The sequence below is a fragment of the Corella eumyota genome, chromosome 2 (genome assembly GCF_963082875.1).
Source record: "Corella eumyota chromosome 2, kaCorEumy4.1, whole genome shotgun sequence".
Taxonomy (NCBI): domain Eukaryota; kingdom Metazoa; phylum Chordata; class Ascidiacea; order Phlebobranchia; family Corellidae; genus Corella; species Corella eumyota.
The window spans coordinates 6,925,466-6,945,968 of NC_137491.1; the positions used below are offsets into that span (position 1 = coordinate 6,925,466).

The 20,503-nt window shown below is 29.3% G+C and overlaps 7 protein-coding genes and 1 non-coding gene across 9 annotated transcripts; 3 read left to right on the forward strand and 5 right to left on the reverse strand.

Annotated features, from left to right (window-relative positions):
* The first annotated feature begins 157 nt into the window (after nucleotides 1-157).
* On the forward strand, nucleotides 158-2,732 carry LOC145743082 (ferroptosis suppressor protein 1-like). Its single transcript, XM_082560965.1, has 8 exons — nucleotides 158-369; nucleotides 652-770; nucleotides 1,160-1,276; nucleotides 1,333-1,425; nucleotides 1,508-1,616; nucleotides 1,693-1,845; nucleotides 1,929-2,129; nucleotides 2,208-2,732. Exons 1-8 carry the CDS (start codon nucleotides 189-191, stop codon nucleotides 2,363-2,365), a joined length of 1,131 nt encoding a protein of 376 aa, XP_082417091.1. The 5' UTR covers nucleotides 158-188; the 3' UTR covers nucleotides 2,366-2,732.
* Nucleotides 2,439-11,400, reverse strand: LOC145741256 (uncharacterized). 2 transcript variants are annotated; one of them, XM_082558812.1, is made up of 40 exons: nucleotides 11,321-11,400; nucleotides 11,192-11,216; nucleotides 10,887-11,026; nucleotides 10,655-10,738; nucleotides 10,487-10,560; nucleotides 10,218-10,312; nucleotides 9,536-9,603; nucleotides 9,374-9,407; nucleotides 9,185-9,230; nucleotides 8,991-9,106; nucleotides 8,728-8,804; nucleotides 8,571-8,636; nucleotides 8,427-8,502; nucleotides 8,181-8,314; nucleotides 7,995-8,105; nucleotides 7,703-7,843; nucleotides 7,549-7,613; nucleotides 7,390-7,450; nucleotides 7,257-7,306; nucleotides 7,026-7,102; nucleotides 6,804-6,899; nucleotides 6,648-6,710; nucleotides 6,496-6,578; nucleotides 6,276-6,419; nucleotides 6,059-6,163; nucleotides 5,751-5,952; nucleotides 5,597-5,644; nucleotides 5,407-5,513; nucleotides 5,183-5,244; nucleotides 5,010-5,124; nucleotides 4,772-4,886; nucleotides 4,554-4,684; nucleotides 4,333-4,467; nucleotides 4,111-4,235; nucleotides 3,427-3,658; nucleotides 3,125-3,351; nucleotides 2,890-2,989; nucleotides 2,734-2,814; nucleotides 2,555-2,659; nucleotides 2,439-2,495 (listed from the first exon to the last, which is right to left on the reverse strand). In XM_082558812.1, the coding sequence occupies exons 1-39, from the start codon at nucleotides 11,393-11,395 to the stop codon at nucleotides 2,558-2,560; spliced, it is 3,888 nt and encodes a 1,295-aa protein (XP_082414938.1). In that variant the 5' UTR covers nucleotides 11,396-11,400; the 3' UTR covers nucleotides 2,439-2,495; nucleotides 2,555-2,557. The 2 variants fall into 2 exon arrangements, 1 of the variants encoding a protein (XP_082414938.1); XR_014280930.1 differs by lacking the exons at nucleotides 2,439-2,495; nucleotides 2,890-2,989 and having other exon boundaries at nucleotides 2,647-2,659.
* Nucleotides 11,401-11,994: 594 nt separating this feature from the next.
* Nucleotides 11,995-12,076, forward strand: Trnal-uag (transfer RNA leucine (anticodon UAG)). Its single transcript has one exon. It is a non-coding gene; the product is annotated as a tRNA-Leu (tRNA).
* A 318-nt stretch (nucleotides 12,077-12,394) lies between these two features.
* On the forward strand, nucleotides 12,395-14,148 carry LOC145742740 (sulfotransferase 1C2-like). Its single transcript, XM_082560531.1, has 3 exons — nucleotides 12,395-12,447; nucleotides 12,512-13,271; nucleotides 13,352-14,148. The coding sequence occupies exons 2-3, from the start codon at nucleotides 12,531-12,533 to the stop codon at nucleotides 13,523-13,525; spliced, it is 915 nt and encodes a 304-aa protein (XP_082416657.1). The 5' UTR covers nucleotides 12,395-12,447; nucleotides 12,512-12,530; the 3' UTR covers nucleotides 13,526-14,148.
* LOC145742277 (stAR-related lipid transfer protein 6-like) lies at nucleotides 13,524-15,273 on the reverse strand. The gene is made up of 7 exons (XM_082560060.1): nucleotides 15,172-15,273; nucleotides 14,975-15,024; nucleotides 14,728-14,863; nucleotides 14,227-14,341; nucleotides 14,132-14,158; nucleotides 13,965-14,058; nucleotides 13,524-13,895 (listed from the first exon to the last, which is right to left on the reverse strand). Exons 1-7 carry the CDS (start codon nucleotides 15,271-15,273, stop codon nucleotides 13,742-13,744), a joined length of 678 nt encoding a protein of 225 aa, XP_082416186.1. The 3' UTR covers nucleotides 13,524-13,741.
* A 345-nt stretch (nucleotides 15,274-15,618) lies between these two features.
* On the reverse strand, nucleotides 15,619-16,440 carry LOC145742278 (alpha-tocopherol transfer protein-like). Its single transcript, XM_082560061.1, has one exon. The coding sequence runs from the start codon at nucleotides 16,438-16,440 to the stop codon at nucleotides 15,619-15,621; it is 822 nt and encodes a 273-aa protein (XP_082416187.1).
* A 587-nt stretch (nucleotides 16,441-17,027) lies between these two features.
* Nucleotides 17,028-17,949, reverse strand: LOC145742279 (alpha-tocopherol transfer protein-like). Its single transcript, XM_082560062.1, has one exon. The coding sequence runs from the start codon at nucleotides 17,947-17,949 to the stop codon at nucleotides 17,128-17,130; it is 822 nt and encodes a 273-aa protein (XP_082416188.1). The 3' UTR covers nucleotides 17,028-17,127.
* A 633-nt stretch (nucleotides 17,950-18,582) lies between these two features.
* Nucleotides 18,583-19,878, reverse strand: LOC145743296 (alpha-tocopherol transfer protein-like). Its single transcript, XM_082561222.1, has 2 exons — nucleotides 19,833-19,878; nucleotides 18,583-19,577 (listed from the first exon to the last, which is right to left on the reverse strand). The coding sequence occupies exon 2, from the start codon at nucleotides 19,560-19,562 to the stop codon at nucleotides 18,744-18,746; it is 819 nt and encodes a 272-aa protein (XP_082417348.1). The 5' UTR covers nucleotides 19,563-19,577; nucleotides 19,833-19,878; the 3' UTR covers nucleotides 18,583-18,743.
* Between the last annotated feature and the right edge of the window lie 625 nt (nucleotides 19,879-20,503).

The window sequence follows — 20,503 nt, forward strand, 5'->3', positions numbered from 1 at the left end:
TGTATTTAACTGCAGTTCAGTTCGTAAAAAGGAAAACAGTTTTAGAAAGCTAAGCAGATAACAAAAGCGTTAGCAAGTTTGTGTATTTGTTTGATGTGGTGTCACAAGCCTAAAAGCAGAATGCTTTAAAATGAGTAAAATTGATTTTAACAGGTTTATATTTAGGCAAAATAATAAATATCATAAAAATGGGCGCAGGTTATTCTGGACAACCGAGTGATGCCCATATAGTAATAGTAGGAGGCGGATATGGCGGAACTAGCCTTGCAGTTAAGCTGTTAAAGACCAAACTTTTTAAAGTTACTGTTATTGACGGTCGGGATGCTATGCTACATAGCATAGGTGCTTTAAGAACTTGTGTTGATGAAAGTAAGTCTAACTATAAGGAAATCAGCAAAAACATAAATCTTAAATATCAGTCGAAAAAAAATATATATTAATTTTAGGTTTACTTCAACATTTATTAACGTTAACACGCATATACTACACGTTTATAGATTTTTAACGACATACACACTTTCACAATAACACAAATAATATTGATCACCGGAAATTGTGCAGTTGATTTGCCAACAAATTTTATTTAACAACCATTTTAAGTGTTTATTATATGTTTTATATATTGTTATTGAAAATCGTTTATATTTTTAGAATACGCCAACAAATTGTTTTTACCATACGACCAAATGCTTGGGGAGTCGTTCAAACGAGGGAGGGTGGTGAGCTTGGATACATCAGCAAACACCTTAAAGTTAGAAAGCGGTGAAGAGGTATAATACAGTTAAGCTAAAATTTATTAAGCGCAAGGGCTACATGAATAATTCTAACTTTTTATTATTATTCTGTAATAAGCACACGATAAATAATGCATGTTGTCTGCGTAGTCCAATCCGTTTTATGATTGACTTTGGTTAATTTACGTCAACCTTAATAACATAGTAGTTTTTGTGGCGTGCTTCTTGATTTATTATTGATATATCTACCTTTAGCAGAGAATAAACCGTAACGTAAAACTTGAATGCTTTTATAATTTTGAAGCGTACCATACCAAATCAATGAAAACGAAAAACTGCCCACTTAAAATACCTTGAAAAGGGCAAAATAGTTTTTATTGTAAAACACAATTTCCACCTTGAAAAAATGACGCTTTTTATCTTAGGTTTCTTACACTTACTTAGTGATAGCTAGTGGGGCAACTCAAGCGTTTCCTGCAACGGTTCCGCTAAATGTCACGGCCGAGGAAGGAAGACAAATGTTAACTGATTTTAGAAACGAGGTAAGTCTTACAAATACCTTTACTACTATTTATGCTAAAACATTTTGTTTGTGTAGGTAAAATCCGCGAAAAATATTGTAGTGGTTGGTGGCGGAGCTGTGGGGGTGGAATTTTCGGGGGAAATTAAAACGGAATATCCAGATAAAAATGTAAGTTTGGTAACATTTAAAAATGAATGTGATCGCGAAAAATATATATCGGAGAAAATTTTGTTTTAATTTTTTTATCTAGGTTACACTAATAACATCTCAAGATTACCTGGCATCAAGCAAAGGAAAACCATCATTTCAAAAGTCGCTCTTGTCGACGTTAACGGACAACAAAATTGAAGTAGTATTTAGTAAGTTAAATTTAAACATTAACTATTTACCTTAAGCAGCGACGATTTTGAACAAGGGAATATGCTTAATTGACAGAGGAGAGAGTTTCAAATCTAGACGAGTTAACCATTGCTAAATACCAAGAAGATCAAATTGTGAAAACTAACGGCGGAAAAGAATTTTCGGCGGATTTTGTTTTAAAATGTACTGGTACCAGATTCGAAGATCAGTTTTTTACTGAAGCACTTTGTAAGTAGTAAAATATATTTTAATAAAAATGTGCTTTAGCAACAGGGTAAGTAGACTTGCTTTTTACCATGTTTTTTCTTTAGCTGGTTCATTGGACGAACACGGATTTATTCGCGTGGATGAATACATGAACGTTAATGGTCATGACGACGTGTTCGCCCTCGGTGACGTCACGAATACGTTGGAAGAAAAGATGGCATACACTGCAGACCTACAAGCCAATCTTATATTTAAAAACTTTATGGCAGAATTAAAAGGTGGATCAAAATCCAAATATAGACCAGGTAAGTCTAACATACAGATAAGCCCAAGCAATTACGATACAATATTTTAAATTGTGTTTTAATTTTGTTGTTTTTTAGCAACATTTTTAATGGTGGTTCCAGTTGGTCGAAATGGTGGTGCAGGGCAGTTAAATGGTCTGGTTGTTGGAAATTTGATTTCAAGGAACTTGAAATCTCAAGATTTGTTTTATCAGAAAATGTGGAAAGAACGTGGCCTTAAAGTACCATCGGCTTAGTCATTTTACCATTATTAACAGTTGGTTGCATTTTTTTCGAATCTCAAGTCAACTCTTTATATTTTTTACACACTTTTGTACGTTTCATTAAACTTGTTTGCAAACATTTAAATGTATTGTCGTAACCATTCTAAAAACAAAGGAAGACTGTTTACACTATTAACCATACCAATGATTTAACGCATTTACTTTTTAATTAATTTCGTTAGAAACTTTTTCTGTAAAAGATCTTCTTTGTCTTCTAAGGTATTCAGTTTTTAAAATGCTTTTGGTAACAGCGTCTAGGTTTGAATTCTAAAACAATAGTAAAAAGAGTAAATTAACTAATTGTACAACTCTTATATAATATTAATAATAAAAAAAATCACCTGTATTGCTGATGTTATACTACTGGTTGGTGAAGAATGGGCAATTTTGGATAACAACAAATGTAGCTTTGACCTATTTACCTTTTAGAAAAAAGAAAATTTAACCTTCAATATGTATGCTATAAAGCTAAAAATCAGAAGACAGTAAGGGTTTACCTTGATAATGGAAGCAGATTTTTCAATAAGTTGTAATATGATTTGAAGTGTATTTAAGTGATGTAAGACGTTTGAGGGTAAGGATAACAAACAAATAATTCTATTAAATACTCGAAGTTTTAAATTATTATTTAGAAAATAATTAAAAAAAGAAACAAAGGTATTTTATAAACAATAAAAATCTTGAAATATACCTGAGGAAAAATATAAAAAAAACAAAGACAAATAGTTCTACCTTAAACCTGAAGAAAAGTAATACAAATCACAAACTGATTTGCTAAAACACAACTGTAAAGTTGGATTAACGTTTATAAGACAATTTAATATAACATCTGCATCCATGTAAGGTAGGACTGAATCAATCATGCCAACAAACCAATTCATTTGTGTATTACCTATACTGTTATATGATTCCATAGTAGCACTTATGGCAATAACACAAGTCATAAAACTTGCATAAATCTAAAAAAAAAATTATGAATAGTACAATACACTTTAGTTACTGTTTTCCTTAATTATTAAAAAATGAATTATTACCTCAGTTATATCTCTGAAATTTTCCAAAATTTTTCCAAACACAGAATAGAAAGAATTTTTTTCATTTTTTTGGTGTATAACTAAGGCACAAACACAGACAACAATGGCAAGTTCATTTTTTCCTTGAAGCTTGAATTGGTTCAAAACATCTCTAGCTTGTTGAATACCATTGTTATCAGGTGCTGATATTAATTTAGAAAATGTTGTTAGAACTTCCTTAATATGAGGACATCTAAAATAGAATATAATAATTTTTGTAGACAAGTAAAAATACATTTTTTTTTTTTTTTTTTTTTGTATATATCTTTATCCTCGATGTGGGAAAGTCGAATGCGCGACTTAAACATAGAGTAACATAAGTTACTCCGACCCAGTCTCGAGTTGCTTGTGGCAGTTTGGGATATTATAGAGACTATAATTGCCCGGTAATTATGCTGCTGATTAAGTGCTGGCTCAGCAAGAGTTTATACCGTTTATAGCGCCTTACTCAAGGGCGCTACAGCATGAGATCAGTGGGGATTGAACCCACGACCTCATGTGTGGTGTAGCAAGTGTTCTTACCACTACACCACGCTGCCGGCCACTACACCACGCTGCCGGCCACTACACCACGCTGCCGACATTACAAATAAAGGTTAGACTTGCTATTTTTTTTGTTAAATAAGTTGAATACAAGTTATCTACCTAGATTTGAGGAAAACTTGTAACCTGGTCATACTCTTCCAATGAACCAACAATGATATGAACAATAATGGAATATGAACTATCATGTATCTTAATATTGAATTTATTTCATCTTGTGAAATAGTCTAAATAAAATTGAAAATTAAAATTCAGAAAAAAACAGCAAAAAATTATCATGGAAATAGCAACAACCTTTCCACAAAAAGAATTACTAAAAACTACCTCTAATGCTCCTTGCATTATGTAGGAAATAAATTTGGATGAAATTAAATTGTCACAAATGTCCACTGAGCTCCATGGTTTGTTGCACAAATAAATATTTACTATTTTTTCAAGGGTGCTAAAATAACCTGAAGTCTAAAAAAATAATATCTCTATAACTGCATTAGGTACAGTATTTAGGTAAGTTTATATGTTAATAAAAAATAAATTTGTAGACCTACCTGTGATGTGTATGAAAATTGTTCAGTATTTTTAGTTCCAAAACTTGGAAGAAACAGAAAATTTGAAGGTAAAATTGAAAGTAAACTAACTAAAGCTGACAAATCCTTTTCATATTGAACATCATGAAACTCTGTACATTCAATTACACATAACTCGATTTTAGTAATTTTTATTTATTATTAGTTTGATACACTAAGCAGAGGAATATCTACTATACCTTTCAACAAGGTGTTTTCCCAAAGGTTAAGAAACCATTTTCCAATATTTTCTTCCAAGTTATTTTCACAAGTTTTGAACAACAATACAATATTTTCACAAAAATATACTATGATCTATATATAATAATAAATACACATATTAAATACAAATTTTTCATCTAAAAACATACTAAATAAAGCAAACAGTTTATTCTATATGTTACTTTAAAATAGCTATAAATAAAACAAGATTTTTACTTGTAAATTTACAGCATCATTCCAATTTTTAAAAATCAAAGCAAAAACAAGTTCCAAGTCTTTCAACTTTAGAATATTCGAAAATAATATCTCTTCATATATTTGACACCTGATGCTATAAAAAAAACTCTATTAACAAAAGGAGTTACAAAATCATTAAATTAAACAAATACCTTCGATCTAAAAAATCTTTTTGTGGACTTATCCAAATCTCTCTAGAGAAAAAATCTTCAATCTAAAACATATATAAATTATAATATAAAATTAAAGTAAAAAATGGCTAATATTTATAATAAATCAATAATATTTTGATAATCAAGTTAAGTTGGTACCCAATTTACTTAAAAAACACATTATGTAAAGCATTAAAGGATAAAAAACATGACATAGAGCTTACGTTAACTAAGGTTTTTTCTTTTTCATTCGATGTCTTTTTTATTAAAATTTCAATAGAGTTTTCAACACTAGAGAACAGCAAATTAATTTTCTCATCACACCATTTTTCTATAAAACAAAGGTAATTAAAACTTCTTTTAAAATTTATATAAATAATACTAATATTAAAGAAATAGAATATTTTTAATTACTTGTATCTTTCAATTCTAACTTTCTTTTTTTACTTGAGCAACATGTATCTGAAATATCAACATTGTGCATTTATACAACTTGAAAATTTCTAAATATGTAAATTCATAAACCAAATAAAATTAAATAAAATATCTGTGTTTTGAGAGATATAACCTGATAAACGTAGTTCAGCAAATTTAAAATTTTTTAAAATAAATAAAAATGTAGGACTACTGGACCAGCACCAATCATTTAGCTGATTTAGATTACAAATTAAAATGGTTTGAAAGTAAACAGAATCCAAAAACTCAATGTTATGGTTTTCAGGTAGAGAAGAAAACACAAAAGCATCAAACAAGCAATCAATATCATTAATCTGTTTAGTAAAATAAAAAAATAGGATTAATTTTTTTTTAAATAAATAAACTACTTAGATTTAATATTCTCAATAATTTAAAATTTAAGATTAAATTATAACCTACTATTTGATTTGATTTGTGATATTTGACTTTCCAATCAACGCTGTCCCAACATCCCAGCAATAACCAAGTTATTGATTGCACTAACGACTCATCTAACCCATGTTCCTAAAAATTAAAAAAATAAATTTTATAATATAGCAAATATTTTACCATATATCACCAAAATCACAATTTAAAAATGCCAATAAATACAAGTAATATTTAAATTAATACTAACTTTTATTTCCCATATTTTTTGACACAGTTTTAATTTTAGGAATTGATAATTGCTTGTCACCAATAAAAACTTTTGCAAGACTTCAAACGATCTCACTGTTAAGTTCGAGAAAGCTTCAAGTATTGTTTTCACAATTTTATCTTCCTTAACAAAATAACAACCAACTTTAAAAATTACAATAAAAAATGTAAATATAATTTGTGATAGATTTAACACCCACTTTGTCAAGAGGCAATGATAATGATACATTATCTGTCAAATCCACTGCCACACTTTTGATTATTTTATCACTTCCGTTTTTATCTGAAATATATTAACAAATATATATATTAAACTGAAACAAAAAAATATTATAACAGATTTGCCAGTTACCAGGACTTTCATCTTCTTGTAAAAGATCATAAAAACATTTGTGGATTTTTTGACATATTTCATCTGCGCAAAAAAAAAATAATTTATAAACGAAGCAAAATCATCAGTTTTTGGGTCTCATAAATATTAATGATGTAAATAAGAATTAAACAAAACCTTCTCCATTTGTTATAAATTGAACAATTAAATTTTTAAGGTTTGCAATAATTTCATCATCACTTATAACTTCATCAACGTCCATTTCAACAAAACCTTTAATTGGAAAATCATTTTATTTTTGTTTAATACTATTTTAAATCACATTAAACTCAAGTTTAACTTATAAGGTTCTATCTTTAAAATTAAAAAAAGTTTTTTATTTGTTATTGCATAACCTACTTTTAATGAGATTTTGTTTTTCTTTTTCACAGTCATTTAAATATTTTGCATACAGTGGTTTTGGGATTTTCTCTTGCCTAACGAAAGGTAAAGAAATAGTTAAAAATTACTTTAAATAAAACAAAAAGTGAAAATTTATATAATTTTATTTTATTTTTAAATAAAGAACTATATTCTGGTCATCTAAATTTTATTTAAATACAGCACAAAACTTTCTGTAACATAACTTACTTAACCAAGACCGAAATTAATTTCATTTTTGCATCTTCTTCATCTGGTAGCTATAAAAATATAGAATTATACAACACAATAACTAATATTTTAAAATATTTGTTATAGTTCTAAAAAAAATCATTATACTTACTGTCCTGGGTTTAAGAAGAATAGGTATGAAATTTTCCAAAAAAAATTGCTTTCGAAAAATACTGCAATTTAAATTATTTTTTGAGATATATAAGTTGATATTTACTTAACAGTTAATATCAATAATAAGTATCATTGTGTCTAAACCTAAAACATTTACCTTGCTTCCATTACAACTTTAGGGATCTTTAAAGTTTTTTCCCAACTTTGGACTACATTTTCAACCTTTAGATAAAAAGTAAACATTTTATGTTCAATGATGCAATAAAAGTTTAACATACGCCTATATAATATTGTTTTTAAATAAAGTCCACCATATGAACGGTTTCTTGGTCTTCCTCAACTGGCTGAACTTCTTTCAAATCTGCCAACCTGGTTCGAGCCAAACCAACATATTCGCTCATTGTTTCCATGGATGAAAATTTTAATGTTCCAAATTGGTTTGAAATGTGAACCTTTTTAAGAAAGTGTATTATATATTTATTATAACAGGTAAATACATATTGTGGTCTTAATAAAAACATTTTAGTAAAATCAAATAGTTCAAAATTTAGATACATTTGTAAAAAAACGCACCAAAGGTTAAAAAATATCAAAAACATTCACCTTTAAATACTGAGCAGGCTCACAAGGTACTAAACTTGTCAAAAATTTGATTAAAACCTTATAATGTTGTGACGATTTTATCAAACACTTAGTGCCACTGGTAAAATGCTTCTACAGAGAAAAAATGTCAAAAAGAGTTTGATTTGTTAAAAAAAATTGTAAAGTATGAAAATTCAGAAAGTGTACCTGATACCAATCTGAGTAAATACAATGAATATGTTGGCCTTCTAATGATATTTGTCTGACTAACAAAAAGCCAATCACTAAACCATCAGTTTGTTGGTTTGTCAAACCAAAATTTATGTGGTTAACAATAATTTCTAAAAATATAATTTATTAATAACCAGTGTAATGGTTTAATTCATAATAAATATTTTAGAAATGTGTGTACTGTATATATGTTTTTAAATGCTATTTTATTCTAATACTAACCATCTAAAGTCACAATACTTTCTTTAAAAGTAATCACCAGAACTGACACAAAAGTAAGCAAATTTTTCCAATTTATCTAAAATTAATAAGCTTTATAAAATAACCACAAAATATGCAAAGTGCCTTATTTTTAGCTTAAAATACCTCTTTTTTCTCTATTATTGATTTTAAGGCATTAATTCTCCCATCTGTACCAATGCACAGTAAAACCTTTAAAAAAAAATTTGTCACAACATGATAACATTAAATTTTGACTTAGTTGTATACATATATTATTAATTACAAAAAAAATATTTAAGACCTCTTTAAAAGTAGTTACGAGCTGTGTTGAAAGACTACAATATTTCCATTTACTTTGTTGTGAAATTGCATCTGAAACTAAAAATAAAAAAAATGTTAAAAAAGAATATAATACCAAAAATAATATCACATTATTAAAAAGTAATAATAAAGCATAAAAATAATTTTTTTAGTCAACATTGACTTTTTTAAACTTTATATAATATACTATTTAAAATAAAAGTTCTAGTAAAAAATTGAAATAATAATTCTAATTAAACAAACCTTTTAAAGTTGGATTCCGAGTAACCCAAATTATTAGTTGTTGTCTAAGTGATGTTTTTAGTACATCATGTGTACATAAACCCTTCGTACGAATCAATTTTATAATATTTTTATCACTGTAAAATGTTTTAAATTTAAAAAGTTGTCAAAAAATTTTTTAAAAATTTGTGTTAAAAAATTGAAAAAAACCTAACCTTTTTAGATTTTTATCCTTTATGTCTGACAGTTTTGTAAAAATATCTAAACAAAAAAGTTAAACAAAATATTTAGGATATTTTACACATTTGGATGCAATATTTGTAAAGCATTTTAATTCTAACTTAGCTATTACATTTAAAAGAGTTTGTGCAAAAATAAACTTAAATGTTTAATTAATTACTTACGATCGAAAGTTTTGTGCAGAAGGTATTGACATAACTAAAAAAGTTTTTTTTTAATATTTTAAATACAAGTGCTCGCTTATTAATATTTTTATTTTATCAAGCCCAAATTTCAAAAAAAATACAATTCTGTTAATATATAAATAAACCAAAACAGTCACCTACTTTTCTAAGTGCTTTTTTGTCCAACTCGGTAGAACTATAACCATGATTTATTAAATCACTTAACAAATCTAAAAGAACAGAAGTTACATTTAATTATTGGATAACTTCAAAGGTGGGCACCAAATCGTTAATGCGTTAAACGTTAAATAACGAAGTTGAATTTTTTGTTAAAAGTTAACTTTTAAGTTAATTTTAAAAATCGTTATCGGACCTGTTAACTTTCGTTAAATTGTACTTCCGTTAAATTAAGCCCGTTAACTCAATATAAGTAAATCCATGGTAATATAAGGAATATATATGTTTAATATCGCCGTTTATCGGGTTTAACCCTGCAATTTTTAAACGATGTAAGTAATTACTATCCGGTCACTGTTTTTTGGGCATTAGGCCTGTGCCAGTTTTAAAAACTTCTTCTAAACCATTTTCGTCTAGTTAAAACATCGATTAAGAAAAAAAAACATTTTTTTTTATAAAAAAGGTAATTTCTTTGTTTGTTTTAAATAAATTTTAACGTTAACGTTCAATGATAACTTTCGTTACATTTGGTTTAATTTAACGAAAAAACGTTAGCGAAGTTACTGTATTGTGTATCGAATAACCATTTAACGAAGTTGCTTTTTCGATTAACTGTGCCCACCTATGGATAACTTGATTGTAAATAAAAAGATTATTAATTACTAACCAGCTGATAATTCCAATGAGTTAAAATCTTTTTCCAAACTTAGGATTTGCAAACCATGTAAAAACTCCTTAAGTATATTTTGATTATTAATATTTCTGAAAAAACATTGCTGATTAGTTATTATCATTTAAACGGTAACCACTATATTAAACAACACCATATTTTTTACAGTTATTTTATCAATTAATACTTAATGCATAAAGTCTGACTTATGAACACAGAGTATCATTTCCCCCTTTGTAAATAAAGTTGTAAACTTTTAAATTAACCTCTTTAAAAATGTTTCTATGCATAAAATATTCTTTTGGTTCAACATATTGAGAATGTTTAATGGTAGGCAATGCTACAAAATATAACAAATCGTACATAAAATATTTATTCATGAAAAACGTTTCAAATCAAATATGATTTAGTAAATAGTTTAAGTAAATCTTAACCTTTAAAGATCCAATAACTTCAACAATGTCATGATTTCCACAATTTTGTTTACAAAATAAACAAGCCAAATTATTAAGGGAATTCTAAATTTAAATTGTAAGATTATAAAAAAAGCTTGATTTACCAAAAATCAAAACGATTTTAAAATACTGAAAATTATTTTTTAATTATATATAAACACCACAAAAATACATAAGTTAGAAATAATTAATATGAAGTTCTTTTACTTACAAATTGTTCCTCTTCTAAATAAACATTAAAATTATTTGCAAACTTCTGTGTTTCAGTAACAAATATATTTATTACTGCTTGCCTTATATCAATACCGGTTGTTGAGGAATATAGGTCAACATATTCAATTAAAGTTAATTCTTAGAAAAAAATACATGTTACAAACTTATATATAAATGGTAAAATAAGCGTTTAAAAAAGTTTCAAATTAAAAAAATATATATATACAATAAAAGCAACAGCAGCATTAGTTAAAAAGGATGCATACCATCGTTATTTAAAAATAGTTAAAAATAAAATTTTACCGTTTAAGACAACGTCTGAAGAACCCTGAATTTAATAAAAGAATTAAAATAAGTATGATCAACAGATAAACCAGTCAACTGGCTGTAAAAATAATATCACTTAAACTTTATTTTCAAATACTTAAATACCTTGACCTCTTTATAAAGATCTTCCAAGTTGATACTTTGATCAATAATTAAAATAGCTTTAGTTGACGTCTCCATAAATAACCTGGCAGCCTGGGCTTTTAACAAATCAATGTTTACAAAATTAAAATGGGAATCGGACTTAATCTACTTGACGAAAATATATATTTGACGGATCAACGGATCGAACGGATTAATGGATCGAGTTTTATTAACTGAATCAAATATATATTAAATAGATATTACATAGTTCAAATGCATATTTGACGGATATTTAATTAAACAAAAAAAATTTCATAAATTAAACCCTTACCCTAACCCTCACCTATTCAGATTACCCATTAACACATCCGACCCATTCAATCCTTCTATCCATATAATAGTCAATCAATCCATACGATCCGAAAATATATTCTCGTCAAGTAGATTAAGTTGTAATCTTAAAATGGAGCCATGTGTTTTACATCGCAGAATATCCCCTATATTGATAAAAGCATAATACAAAAAGTGGAGATATAATTATTTGATACTTGTTTGAACTAGTTATCAGGCAGATTTGTATCATTAATATTTAATTTAAAAGTTACAAAAACGTGATATTATAAAATTTATCATAAAATTTTCATGTTTAAAAAATGTTATATTGACTATACAGTTTATGCACTTAATTTCTCGTCGGTAGCGTGGCCGAGTGGTCTAAGGCGCTGGTTTTAGGCACCAGTCATGAAAATGGCGTGGGTTCGAATCCCACCGCTGCCATATTTGCTAAATTTATCTAAAAATTTTTTGCAGTTATGTTTGTCTTGGTAAACATACAATTTTTACAGACACTGCAAGTATTACCCCAACTATACACATCTTTTTTATTAACAGTAATTTGCATTGTTTTATTGCATGTGTTCTAAAAATTTAAAATATGTGTCGTAAATGTATGGGTGTTTGTATAAGCATCGTTATGGCTTATACAAACATACATACAATTTCACAGCTTAAAGGTATTGTACAACTGTATCTCTCGCCTAAGGATACCTATCAAATTCATTTTGTATAACCGTCTAGGTCGAATGAGTATCTTTTTGTTCGTCAAGGGGCATTCATGGCTTAAAGAAAGCAGTCGACTATAAACTTTGGTAAAGTTATTTTCACAATAAGGCAAGTCAAAAAAATTACAAAGCTTTAGATTATTTTTTCCAGTGATAATTTGCGTATTAAAATGACGAATACTACACGAGTCTTGCCAGAATACTCAAAAGTATTTCATCCAGTTACCAACGAAGCATTTTTACAGCCTATGTGTGTAAATCAAGAGCTGTTCACAAGCGCCATTACTTACCAAGCAAAACCGAACGATGTGTTTTTGGCAGCTTACACCAAATGCGGTGCTACGTGGCTTCAGAATATCATTTGGTTGGTTGTGCATAACGGCGAAGAAATATCAGATAATACAACCCTTCGAGACTGGATACCAATGTTGGAATTTGATTCTCCTAAAAACTGGGACCATAAACGTACTCCTAGTTCCCCAAAATTAATAAAAACACACCTGTCTTTTGAATGTGTACCGTATAGTGACCAGTCAAAGTATATTTTTATTACTAGAAATCCTAAAGATGCGGTTGTTTCTTATTACTACCACGTTCTTGGCTTTGCTGCTGATTACAACGCTGTTGGTTTAAAGTTTAACGACTTATTCGACATCTACACCAAAGGAGACGTCGATTGGGGGAGTTTTTTTGACCATGGAGTAAGCTGGTTTGAAAACAAAAACAAACCTAATGTTTTGTTTTTACTCTTTGAGGATTTGAAATCAGATATACGGGGAAACATTTTGAAAATTGCACAATTTTTGGGCAAGAAGTACGAAAATGCGCTGCTAAAAAACGACGAAACGCTTTTGAAAGTGGTCATTGAAAAGAGCACATTCAACAGTATGAAAAAAAATGTAAAAAAATGGGTAAGCTTAAAAACACTATTGCTGTTTTTAAATATTTAAACCCTAAATTAAAAAAAATATAGCTACTGGTTTTCATTTAGTGCCAGGCTGAGCGCCCTGACAATTTACCATTTATTCGAAAAGGCGAGGTTGGTGATTGGAGGAATCATTTATCAACTGGTCAATCAGAGACGATTGACAGAATCTTAAAAGAAAAGGGACAAAAAAGTGGATTTGACAAACTGTGGGACAATCACCAAGGAGCGTTACAATAATTAATTTTTGCAAATTTCCATAATTTTTTGTGTTAAAATTAAAAGTAATTAGCGCTCATTTCGAAATTTATTAAACCAATACAATGTAAAGCTAAATTTAAAATAGCTAACCTTAAATTTATTAATTTAAAAACAAACATTATAGAAAGTGATTAGAAGTATGTAACACTATAGCGTAATCATATTGTCATGCTTAATTGTTAATATCAGCACAGTTTATTGTTTTCCCAATCTTCTATTAACTTCTTTTTTGATGCTTTGTAAATAGTTTACTTGTTGTGAAGGTAAAGCACTTTCCACCAGTGATCGAGGTATCATTCCACCAACATCACAATTAACATATAACTCCAAATAGCTTTTACTGGGATTTCTAAATGATAAATAATGATTTATATGTAATTTTTTGTTTGTTTCGTAATATGTTCTATTGCTTGATTACTTTTTGTTTTGTGCTACTGCATAACCAGCAGGATAGTTTTGACCTTTTACTATTCTCTTTTCTACAGAAGTGTAATCAATGTCAACACTCTTGGCTATGACATAAAAGTAATTAATTATTTTTTCAAACTAGTTTCGTAGCCTAAAAAACAAATCATATTTATTTACCGAAAATCCAACATATTTTTCCATAATCTGTCAATAAAGAAAAGTATTAGAACAAAAGGGATGTTATTGTTAAAAGGGTGTGGCAAAGTATATACCTTGATTGGTTATTTCTTTGTCGTAAGTTTTAAAATAATATAGATCTACAAATTCACGTTTTGATATCATTCCCATTGCTGCTGAATTCGTTACCATTAAACCAATCGAAAGGTTCTACATAACAAAATTAAGATTATTTCAAAATTGTATTGGCATAACATTAAAAGCTTTAATACAATTTATTTCAAAACATTTTCAAATGAAAATGTTATACAATGGGAACTGGGTTAAGTTAAGATCACATTTCAAAATTAGCTTTAAATTATAAAACAAAAGAATTTTTGATGAGCAAACAATGATTACGCAGCTCAATTTGTTAACTTTATTTGAGCAAACTTACACCATTGTTTACTCTTAAAGTTATGGAAAATTACTGATTAAAGTCCATTATAAGTATTAATATTGCTTTGCAAAAATATTGTGTTTTAGAGTGATTAAAATAGCAATCTTAATAAAAATTTAAAACTAACAAAAAAATTTAATGTTTTATTATTATTTACAGGTGAAATATATTCCAGTCTTTCGTAATGAAATATGCTTTTGTCCCACTTTAATTTTTCAGCTGTAGTCGCGGGCGGCTTCATGACGTCATATATGGTATCGCATGGAGCATCCATTTCACCAATAAATTTATAGCTTAAAATATAACATAGAAAGTTCTCTTTTTTTATTAAATGAACAGAATGAAATATTTTGACATGGCTGCTCAAAGCATATTTATAATTAGCTTTTGTATTGTCTACTTACGCATTTCCATTAAAATGGGGCGAAGTTCTGTAATAGATTTTAATTCCACTCTAAAGTAATCAATACAAAAGATAAGGTTAACATGTTACTTACCTGTTTTGATAGTTTAAAAAATACATTGCTAATGTACAGATGGTGTATCTTTAAAATTGCTAATTAAAAACAGACAACAATAAATTGTTCTTAATTTCAACAACCTGCGATTTTAAAAATTGCCAGATTTCATTAGTACCCCTTAATTGTAAAGCATCTTTCTCCAACTGATCTGCCTGTGTTTGATAACTTTCTATAGAAGACATGGTTTAAATTGGCATACAACAGTATGATGCTAAAGTAAACCACTGGTAGTCGATTTAAATCAAATGCAAATCTTAAATTGTGCAAACAAATGCAGAGATTCTGATGACATCTAATAATTTAAAACGTCTCTATGTAATCAAATCACGTTGCTTTAGTCCTTTACAAAACTTTACGAGTTTAAAATTGTTTTAAACATTAATAAAAATTCATGACTTGTTTGATTTTATTTGTAAGTTTTTTGTTAAATATTATACACAATTACAAATACTGGTGACTTGCTTATATTGCCCATTTTAAGAATCCAAAATCGTTGGAAAGTAAAATTCATATAACACAAAATATAACTACATGGTTTTTAAATTCATAATTTCAATCCATTTCTTGTGAGCCTCTTTGCAAGTAGGCCCAGTGCCTCCATAGCAGGGTGGAAGGGCTTTAAGTGGTATAGTTGCATGAAGCTCCTGCCAATGCATTCCGTGCAAATGAAATTGATCGGTGAGTGATTTTTTCATAAACGGTTTTATCATTGCCCATAAAAGATCAATAAAGGCACCCTCGCCTAAATAATGAATCGGTTTCATAAGTATTGGAGTACCTTCTTGTATGAGAGTTATTATATTTTTAATATCTTTGATGGGAACTCCTTTTGTGACGTCATGGTGATAATGTTCCAAATCGTCGATGGTAATCATTCCGCAAATTTGCGCCTCTTCGTTTCGAAGCATGTGAGCCATGCAAACTTGACCGTAGGCGAATATTTCATATGCATTAATATGGTGGGTATCCGGTCTGGGTTTAAAGAAAAATACAAACTCCCCGGTCTGGCATCTTTCTTTACCAATCCACATTAGCCCCGATTCATTAACTTCCTTTAGCTGTGTTACGTCATCAAACAAGTCAAAAACATCTCTTAATTTCATTTGCATTTTGTGATATTTTTGCAACACTTTTAAAGCTTGTTTTTGATCAAATTTGCGACATCTTAAAAACATTAAAATAAAGCGGTCGTCTAGACTTTGCAAAGGCCCATACTTCACGTCGTCGTACTTATCTTTTAGTTCGTCAATAGCTTGTAACCGCTTCTTATTATCTAATGGTTCATTTAACTCGACGTAAGCCCTGTGCAGCCATTTTGGGCTTAAAGTAAATTCATATCTTTTAATCATCAGCAGAAATCATTTGTACAAACTATAGGGTTAATAGAAATAAAAAACTATAAACATTTGCGTGTGGTTAAATATTCATTGTAGAGATATATAGTTGTTTACGAATTGCCTCTGACTAAGGCGGAAATAAGTAATCACAGATATTACATCAACAATTTCAGCCAGTTAATATGCGCAGTGCATCGATTTACAAAACATATTTAGTCAATGCACAATAACAAACTACATGACATGATACTACACAATGTAAGTCTGCATATGCATACTGTTTTGGGCCTCAGTTTTATAAAATTAAAACTTCTTTGTCGCTACCTGGTTGCTTTACAAATCTGTTATACTTGTTAGCCCGCTAACTTACAAATACATTGTTTTTAAATTTTACCTTGCTATCATGCAATGTGGTAATAACGTATATAATTTTAAACTGATCTGTTTACAAAATTTTATTAAAGTTAAATTAAATAAATCCTATACAAGCGCTACAAAAAAAGTTAAGTATACGAAAACAAATTCATCTGTTAACAATTTCATCAAGTAAAATATATATACAAGTATTACTCCATACACTAAAAGTTCATGTAAAACAAAATAAAAAGAAAAGAAAAAGGGGCAAATTACAACTGGGCTGCAACACAACTGTTAACAATATTTATACAGTGAATTGAAAGTCATTTGGACCATCAACTTTTACATGGTTTTAAGGTTGAGGTTTTGCATCCATTTTTTATGCGACTCTTCACAGCTGGGTCCTTTTCCCCCGTAACAGGGAGGAAGAGCATTAGTACATATTGTAGCATGCAGCTCCTCACAATGCCTTCCGTGTAATTGGAATTGATCAGTAAGAGATTTTTTCATGAATGGCTTTAGCATCGCCCATAGAAGATCTAATCCTCTTGGTTCACCAAGATAATGTATTGGCTTCATCTGAATAGGTGTACCTGTTTGGAGAAGCGAAGTAATTCTTTTCACGTCTCTCAGCGAAATTCCTTTGGTGACATCATGTTCGTAGTACTCCAAATCGTCAATAGTCACCATTCCGCAAATCTGGGCTTCTTCGTTCTTAAGCAAGTGGGCCATACATACTTGCCCGTAAGCAAAAATCTCAAAAGGTGTAAAATGGTGAGTATCTGGCCTTGGTTTAAAATAGAATATAAACTCCCCGGTCTGGCATCTTTCTTCGCCAATCCACATAAGACCAGACTCATTAATAAATTTAAGTTGAGCAACGTCTTTGACCAAGTCAAAAAGCGGTCGCAACTTTGACCGCATAACATGATATTTTTGCAGTACTTTTAAAGCTTGCCTTTGGTTAAACTTTCTGCATCTAAGAAACATCAAAATAAACCTGTCGTCTGTACTTTCTAGTTGTCCGTACTTGACATCATTGTACTTTGACTTTAACTCATCAATAGCATGCCATCGACCCTCGTCATCTCTAGGTTCGTTTATTTCTGTTGCCGCCCTTTCCAATAGTTCTGGCCCTAAGGTAAACTTGTATCTCTGGATCATAGTCAATGATATATAATACACGAATGTGTGCAAAACTTATCCTAACGTATCTAGTATTTAAATAAACAAATTAAAATCCAGTTAGTACAATTTCGCAATTTATACTACATTAAACTTTTAAACTATACTTTGTGCTAAGATAACTGACAAAATGTTAGCAACTATTTAAGCAAGACATAAAAATATAATTTCCGTCCACGAGCAATTAATAATAAATCGCTATTTCACGTTTTTTCCAGAAAATATGACGTGTTTGTTCATAATCTAATTTGTGTCACCAAACGCTTGTTATTAAAATGTCACGATATTTACTATATTTTGCAACAAAATGTTGCAGATTTTTGTAACTATAATGATTAACTGGTTGAGTGATCTTTATAACAAAACTTTACATTTTTGTAGTAAATTGATATATTTGGAAAATAAATATATACTTAAGCTATATATATGTATATTACATTTGATAAACCATAGGTACCTTATAAGTTATAACACTGTTAATGGCCTTTTTCTGACCTGTCAGCATTTACTACAAAATTAATATTTTTACTTTATAATGTTGAAGATTTGATAAAAAATCAATTTTTAAGCAATGTTATTTATTAAAAAAACACAAATTAGTTTGCACACAAATGAATAATCAGGTAATAAAACTTATTAGCCCACAAATTTTTAGTATAAATTAAGTTCGTTTATAGAATAGCGTGAGAGCAGTTGTTATCAACGCTGCAAAAATTAATATTACCACCAACATAAAAAAAATCAATAAAAACTCAAAACTCAAAAAATCTGCACTAAATGTTCAGATTCATGTTTTCCATCCATTTTATGTGAGCCTCTTTGCAGTCAGGGCCGGTACCTTCATAGCACGGAGGAAGGGCTCTACGAGGTATAGTAGCATGTAGCTCCTTGAAGTTTTCCCCGTGTAAATGAAATTGTTCAGTTAGTGATTTTTTCATAAACGGCTTTATTAGGGCAAACATCACGTCAAAAAACTTGCCTTCGCCCAAGTAGTGTACAGGTTTCATTTGAACTGGTGTTCCGTCTTGAAGGAGCGTAGTGATTTTTTTCATGTCCTTTCTAGGCACCCTTTTCGTGACACCGTGGTTGTAATTAGTGAAGTCATCAATTGTAATCATTCCACAAATTTGGGCCTCTTCGTTCTGTAGCAAGTGGGCCATGCAGACTTGACCATAGGCGAAAACTTCGTAAGGTGTAAAGTGGTTGTTATCAGGTCTAGGTTTATAAAAAAATATAAACTCCCCAGTCTGGCATCGTTCTTCGGCAATCCACATTATTCCTGATTCATGGATTGCCTTTAATTTAGATTGGTCATCCACTAAATCAAAAAGCAAGCGGAAATTTACCCGCATTTTGTGGTATTTGTGCAGCACCTTTAAAGCCTGCTTTTGGTCGAATTTTCTGCTTCTGAGAAACATTAGAAAAAATTTGTCGTCCACACTTTGAAGAGGTCCGTACTTGTCATAATTGTATTTAGCCTTTAACTCATCAATAGCTTTCCACCGTCCAGCGTTATCTCGCGGCTCATTTAATAGTTTAGCCGCTTTTTCTGATAATTCCAAACTCAAAGTAAACTGATATCTTTCAGTCATCTTTATATTGCAGATCTTAGATTAAAATAAGATTTTAGTTTATATCGTGTAGGCCTATGAGTTTTAAAACTATTGAATAAACAGTTGATATTAGGCTACACTGAATTGTGTTTTTAGGTTACTACCACTACTACTAAAAAAACATATTCATTTTAATTAATTATTTTTACATAAAAATTAGAAATTCTTTTAAGGGCTTAAAAGTTACATATCTAACCCTTTTTTGACTGGTGCGCTAGTAAGTATTTTCTGTTGTCAAGGCTACTTTACCTTAGTTCACTGATTCGTTGTAATTTAGCTGAACGCAATTTTTAACTTATGTTGCAAGCATTTATCCTAAAAAAAAACAGTTGTAACTTAATATAGCATATATCGCAATATACAACAATTCTAACAATGCTCCCCTATAATATTTCGTCTTAAGCCAATTTATTTTCGTAATTGAATACTGTTAGATAAACATACCTAGCAAACATTTGTGGAATAGCGTCAAATCTTCGCAAAGCTATTTTGGACAAACAAACTACGATTAAATGCAAATATTACCTTAAATATTCGCAAACACTTACAATGTTCTAATTAAGCCAACGTTCAGAACAACGAGGCCGCGAAAATATAATCAAAATATATAAATCTGAATCACATTTTACATGGGTAATAAAAATTAAACGCAAAACAATTAAATCTTAAAACCTATAGAATTTTTGGCAAACTTTAATACTTTTAAATTAAATTTATCTAAACACAATACCAAAGTTGAAATGAAAAAAAAACAAAGCGATTGTGTTAGAGGATAAACTGATTAGGACCGTCGTTTACCAGCAATATTTCTTTTTATAGATTCTCGGTTGTCAACAATAGAGATTCTAACGCTACTTGAAGCTTGCATGAAGCATTTCGTAAACAAGAAATGGCTTGTTGCGTAGTAAAAAGCAGGATAA

Coding starts and splice junctions, on each gene's coding strand:
- LOC145743082 (XM_082560965.1), top strand. CDS start 189: ATGGGCGCAGGTTATTCTGGACAACCGAGTGATGCCCATATAGTAATA. Junction 1,617..1,692: donor CAAAATTGAAGTAGTATTTA/GTAAGTTAAATT, acceptor CTTAATTGACAG/AGGAGAGAGTTTCAAATCTA. Junction 1,846..1,928: donor GTTTTTTACTGAAGCACTTT/GTAAGTAGTAAA, acceptor TTTTTTCTTTAG/CTGGTTCATTGGACGAACAC.
- LOC145741256 (XM_082558812.1), bottom strand. CDS start 11,395: ATGGAGACGTCAACTAAAGCTATTTTAATTATTGATCAAAGTATCAAC. Junction 11,217..11,320: donor ATCTTTATAAAGAGGTCAAG/GTATTTAAGTAT, acceptor TATTAAATTCAG/GGTTCTTCAGACGTTGTCTT. Junction 8,106..8,180: donor TTTACTCAGATTGGTATCAG/GTACACTTTCTG, acceptor TTTTCTCTGTAG/AAGCATTTTACCAGTGGCAC.
- LOC145742740 (XM_082560531.1), top strand. CDS start 12,531: ATGACGAATACTACACGAGTCTTGCCAGAATACTCAAAAGTATTTCAT. Junction 13,272..13,351: donor AAAAAAATGTAAAAAAATGG/GTAAGCTTAAAA, acceptor GTTTTCATTTAG/TGCCAGGCTGAGCGCCCTGA.
- LOC145742277 (XM_082560060.1), bottom strand. CDS start 15,273: ATGTCTTCTATAGAAAGTTATCAAACACAGGCAGATCAGTTGGAGAAA. Junction 15,025..15,171: donor GGCAATTTTTAAAATCGCAG/GTTGTTGAAATT, acceptor TGATTACTTTAG/AGTGGAATTAAAATCTATTA. Junction 14,059..14,131: donor AAAAATATGTTGGATTTTCG/GTAAATAAATAT, acceptor TTTATGTCATAG/CCAAGAGTGTTGACATTGAT.
- LOC145742278 (XM_082560061.1), bottom strand. CDS start 16,440: ATGATTAAAAGATATGAATTTACTTTAAGCCCAAAATGGCTGCACAGG.
- LOC145742279 (XM_082560062.1), bottom strand. CDS start 17,949: ATGATCCAGAGATACAAGTTTACCTTAGGGCCAGAACTATTGGAAAGG.
- LOC145743296 (XM_082561222.1), bottom strand. CDS start 19,562: ATGACTGAAAGATATCAGTTTACTTTGAGTTTGGAATTATCAGAAAAA.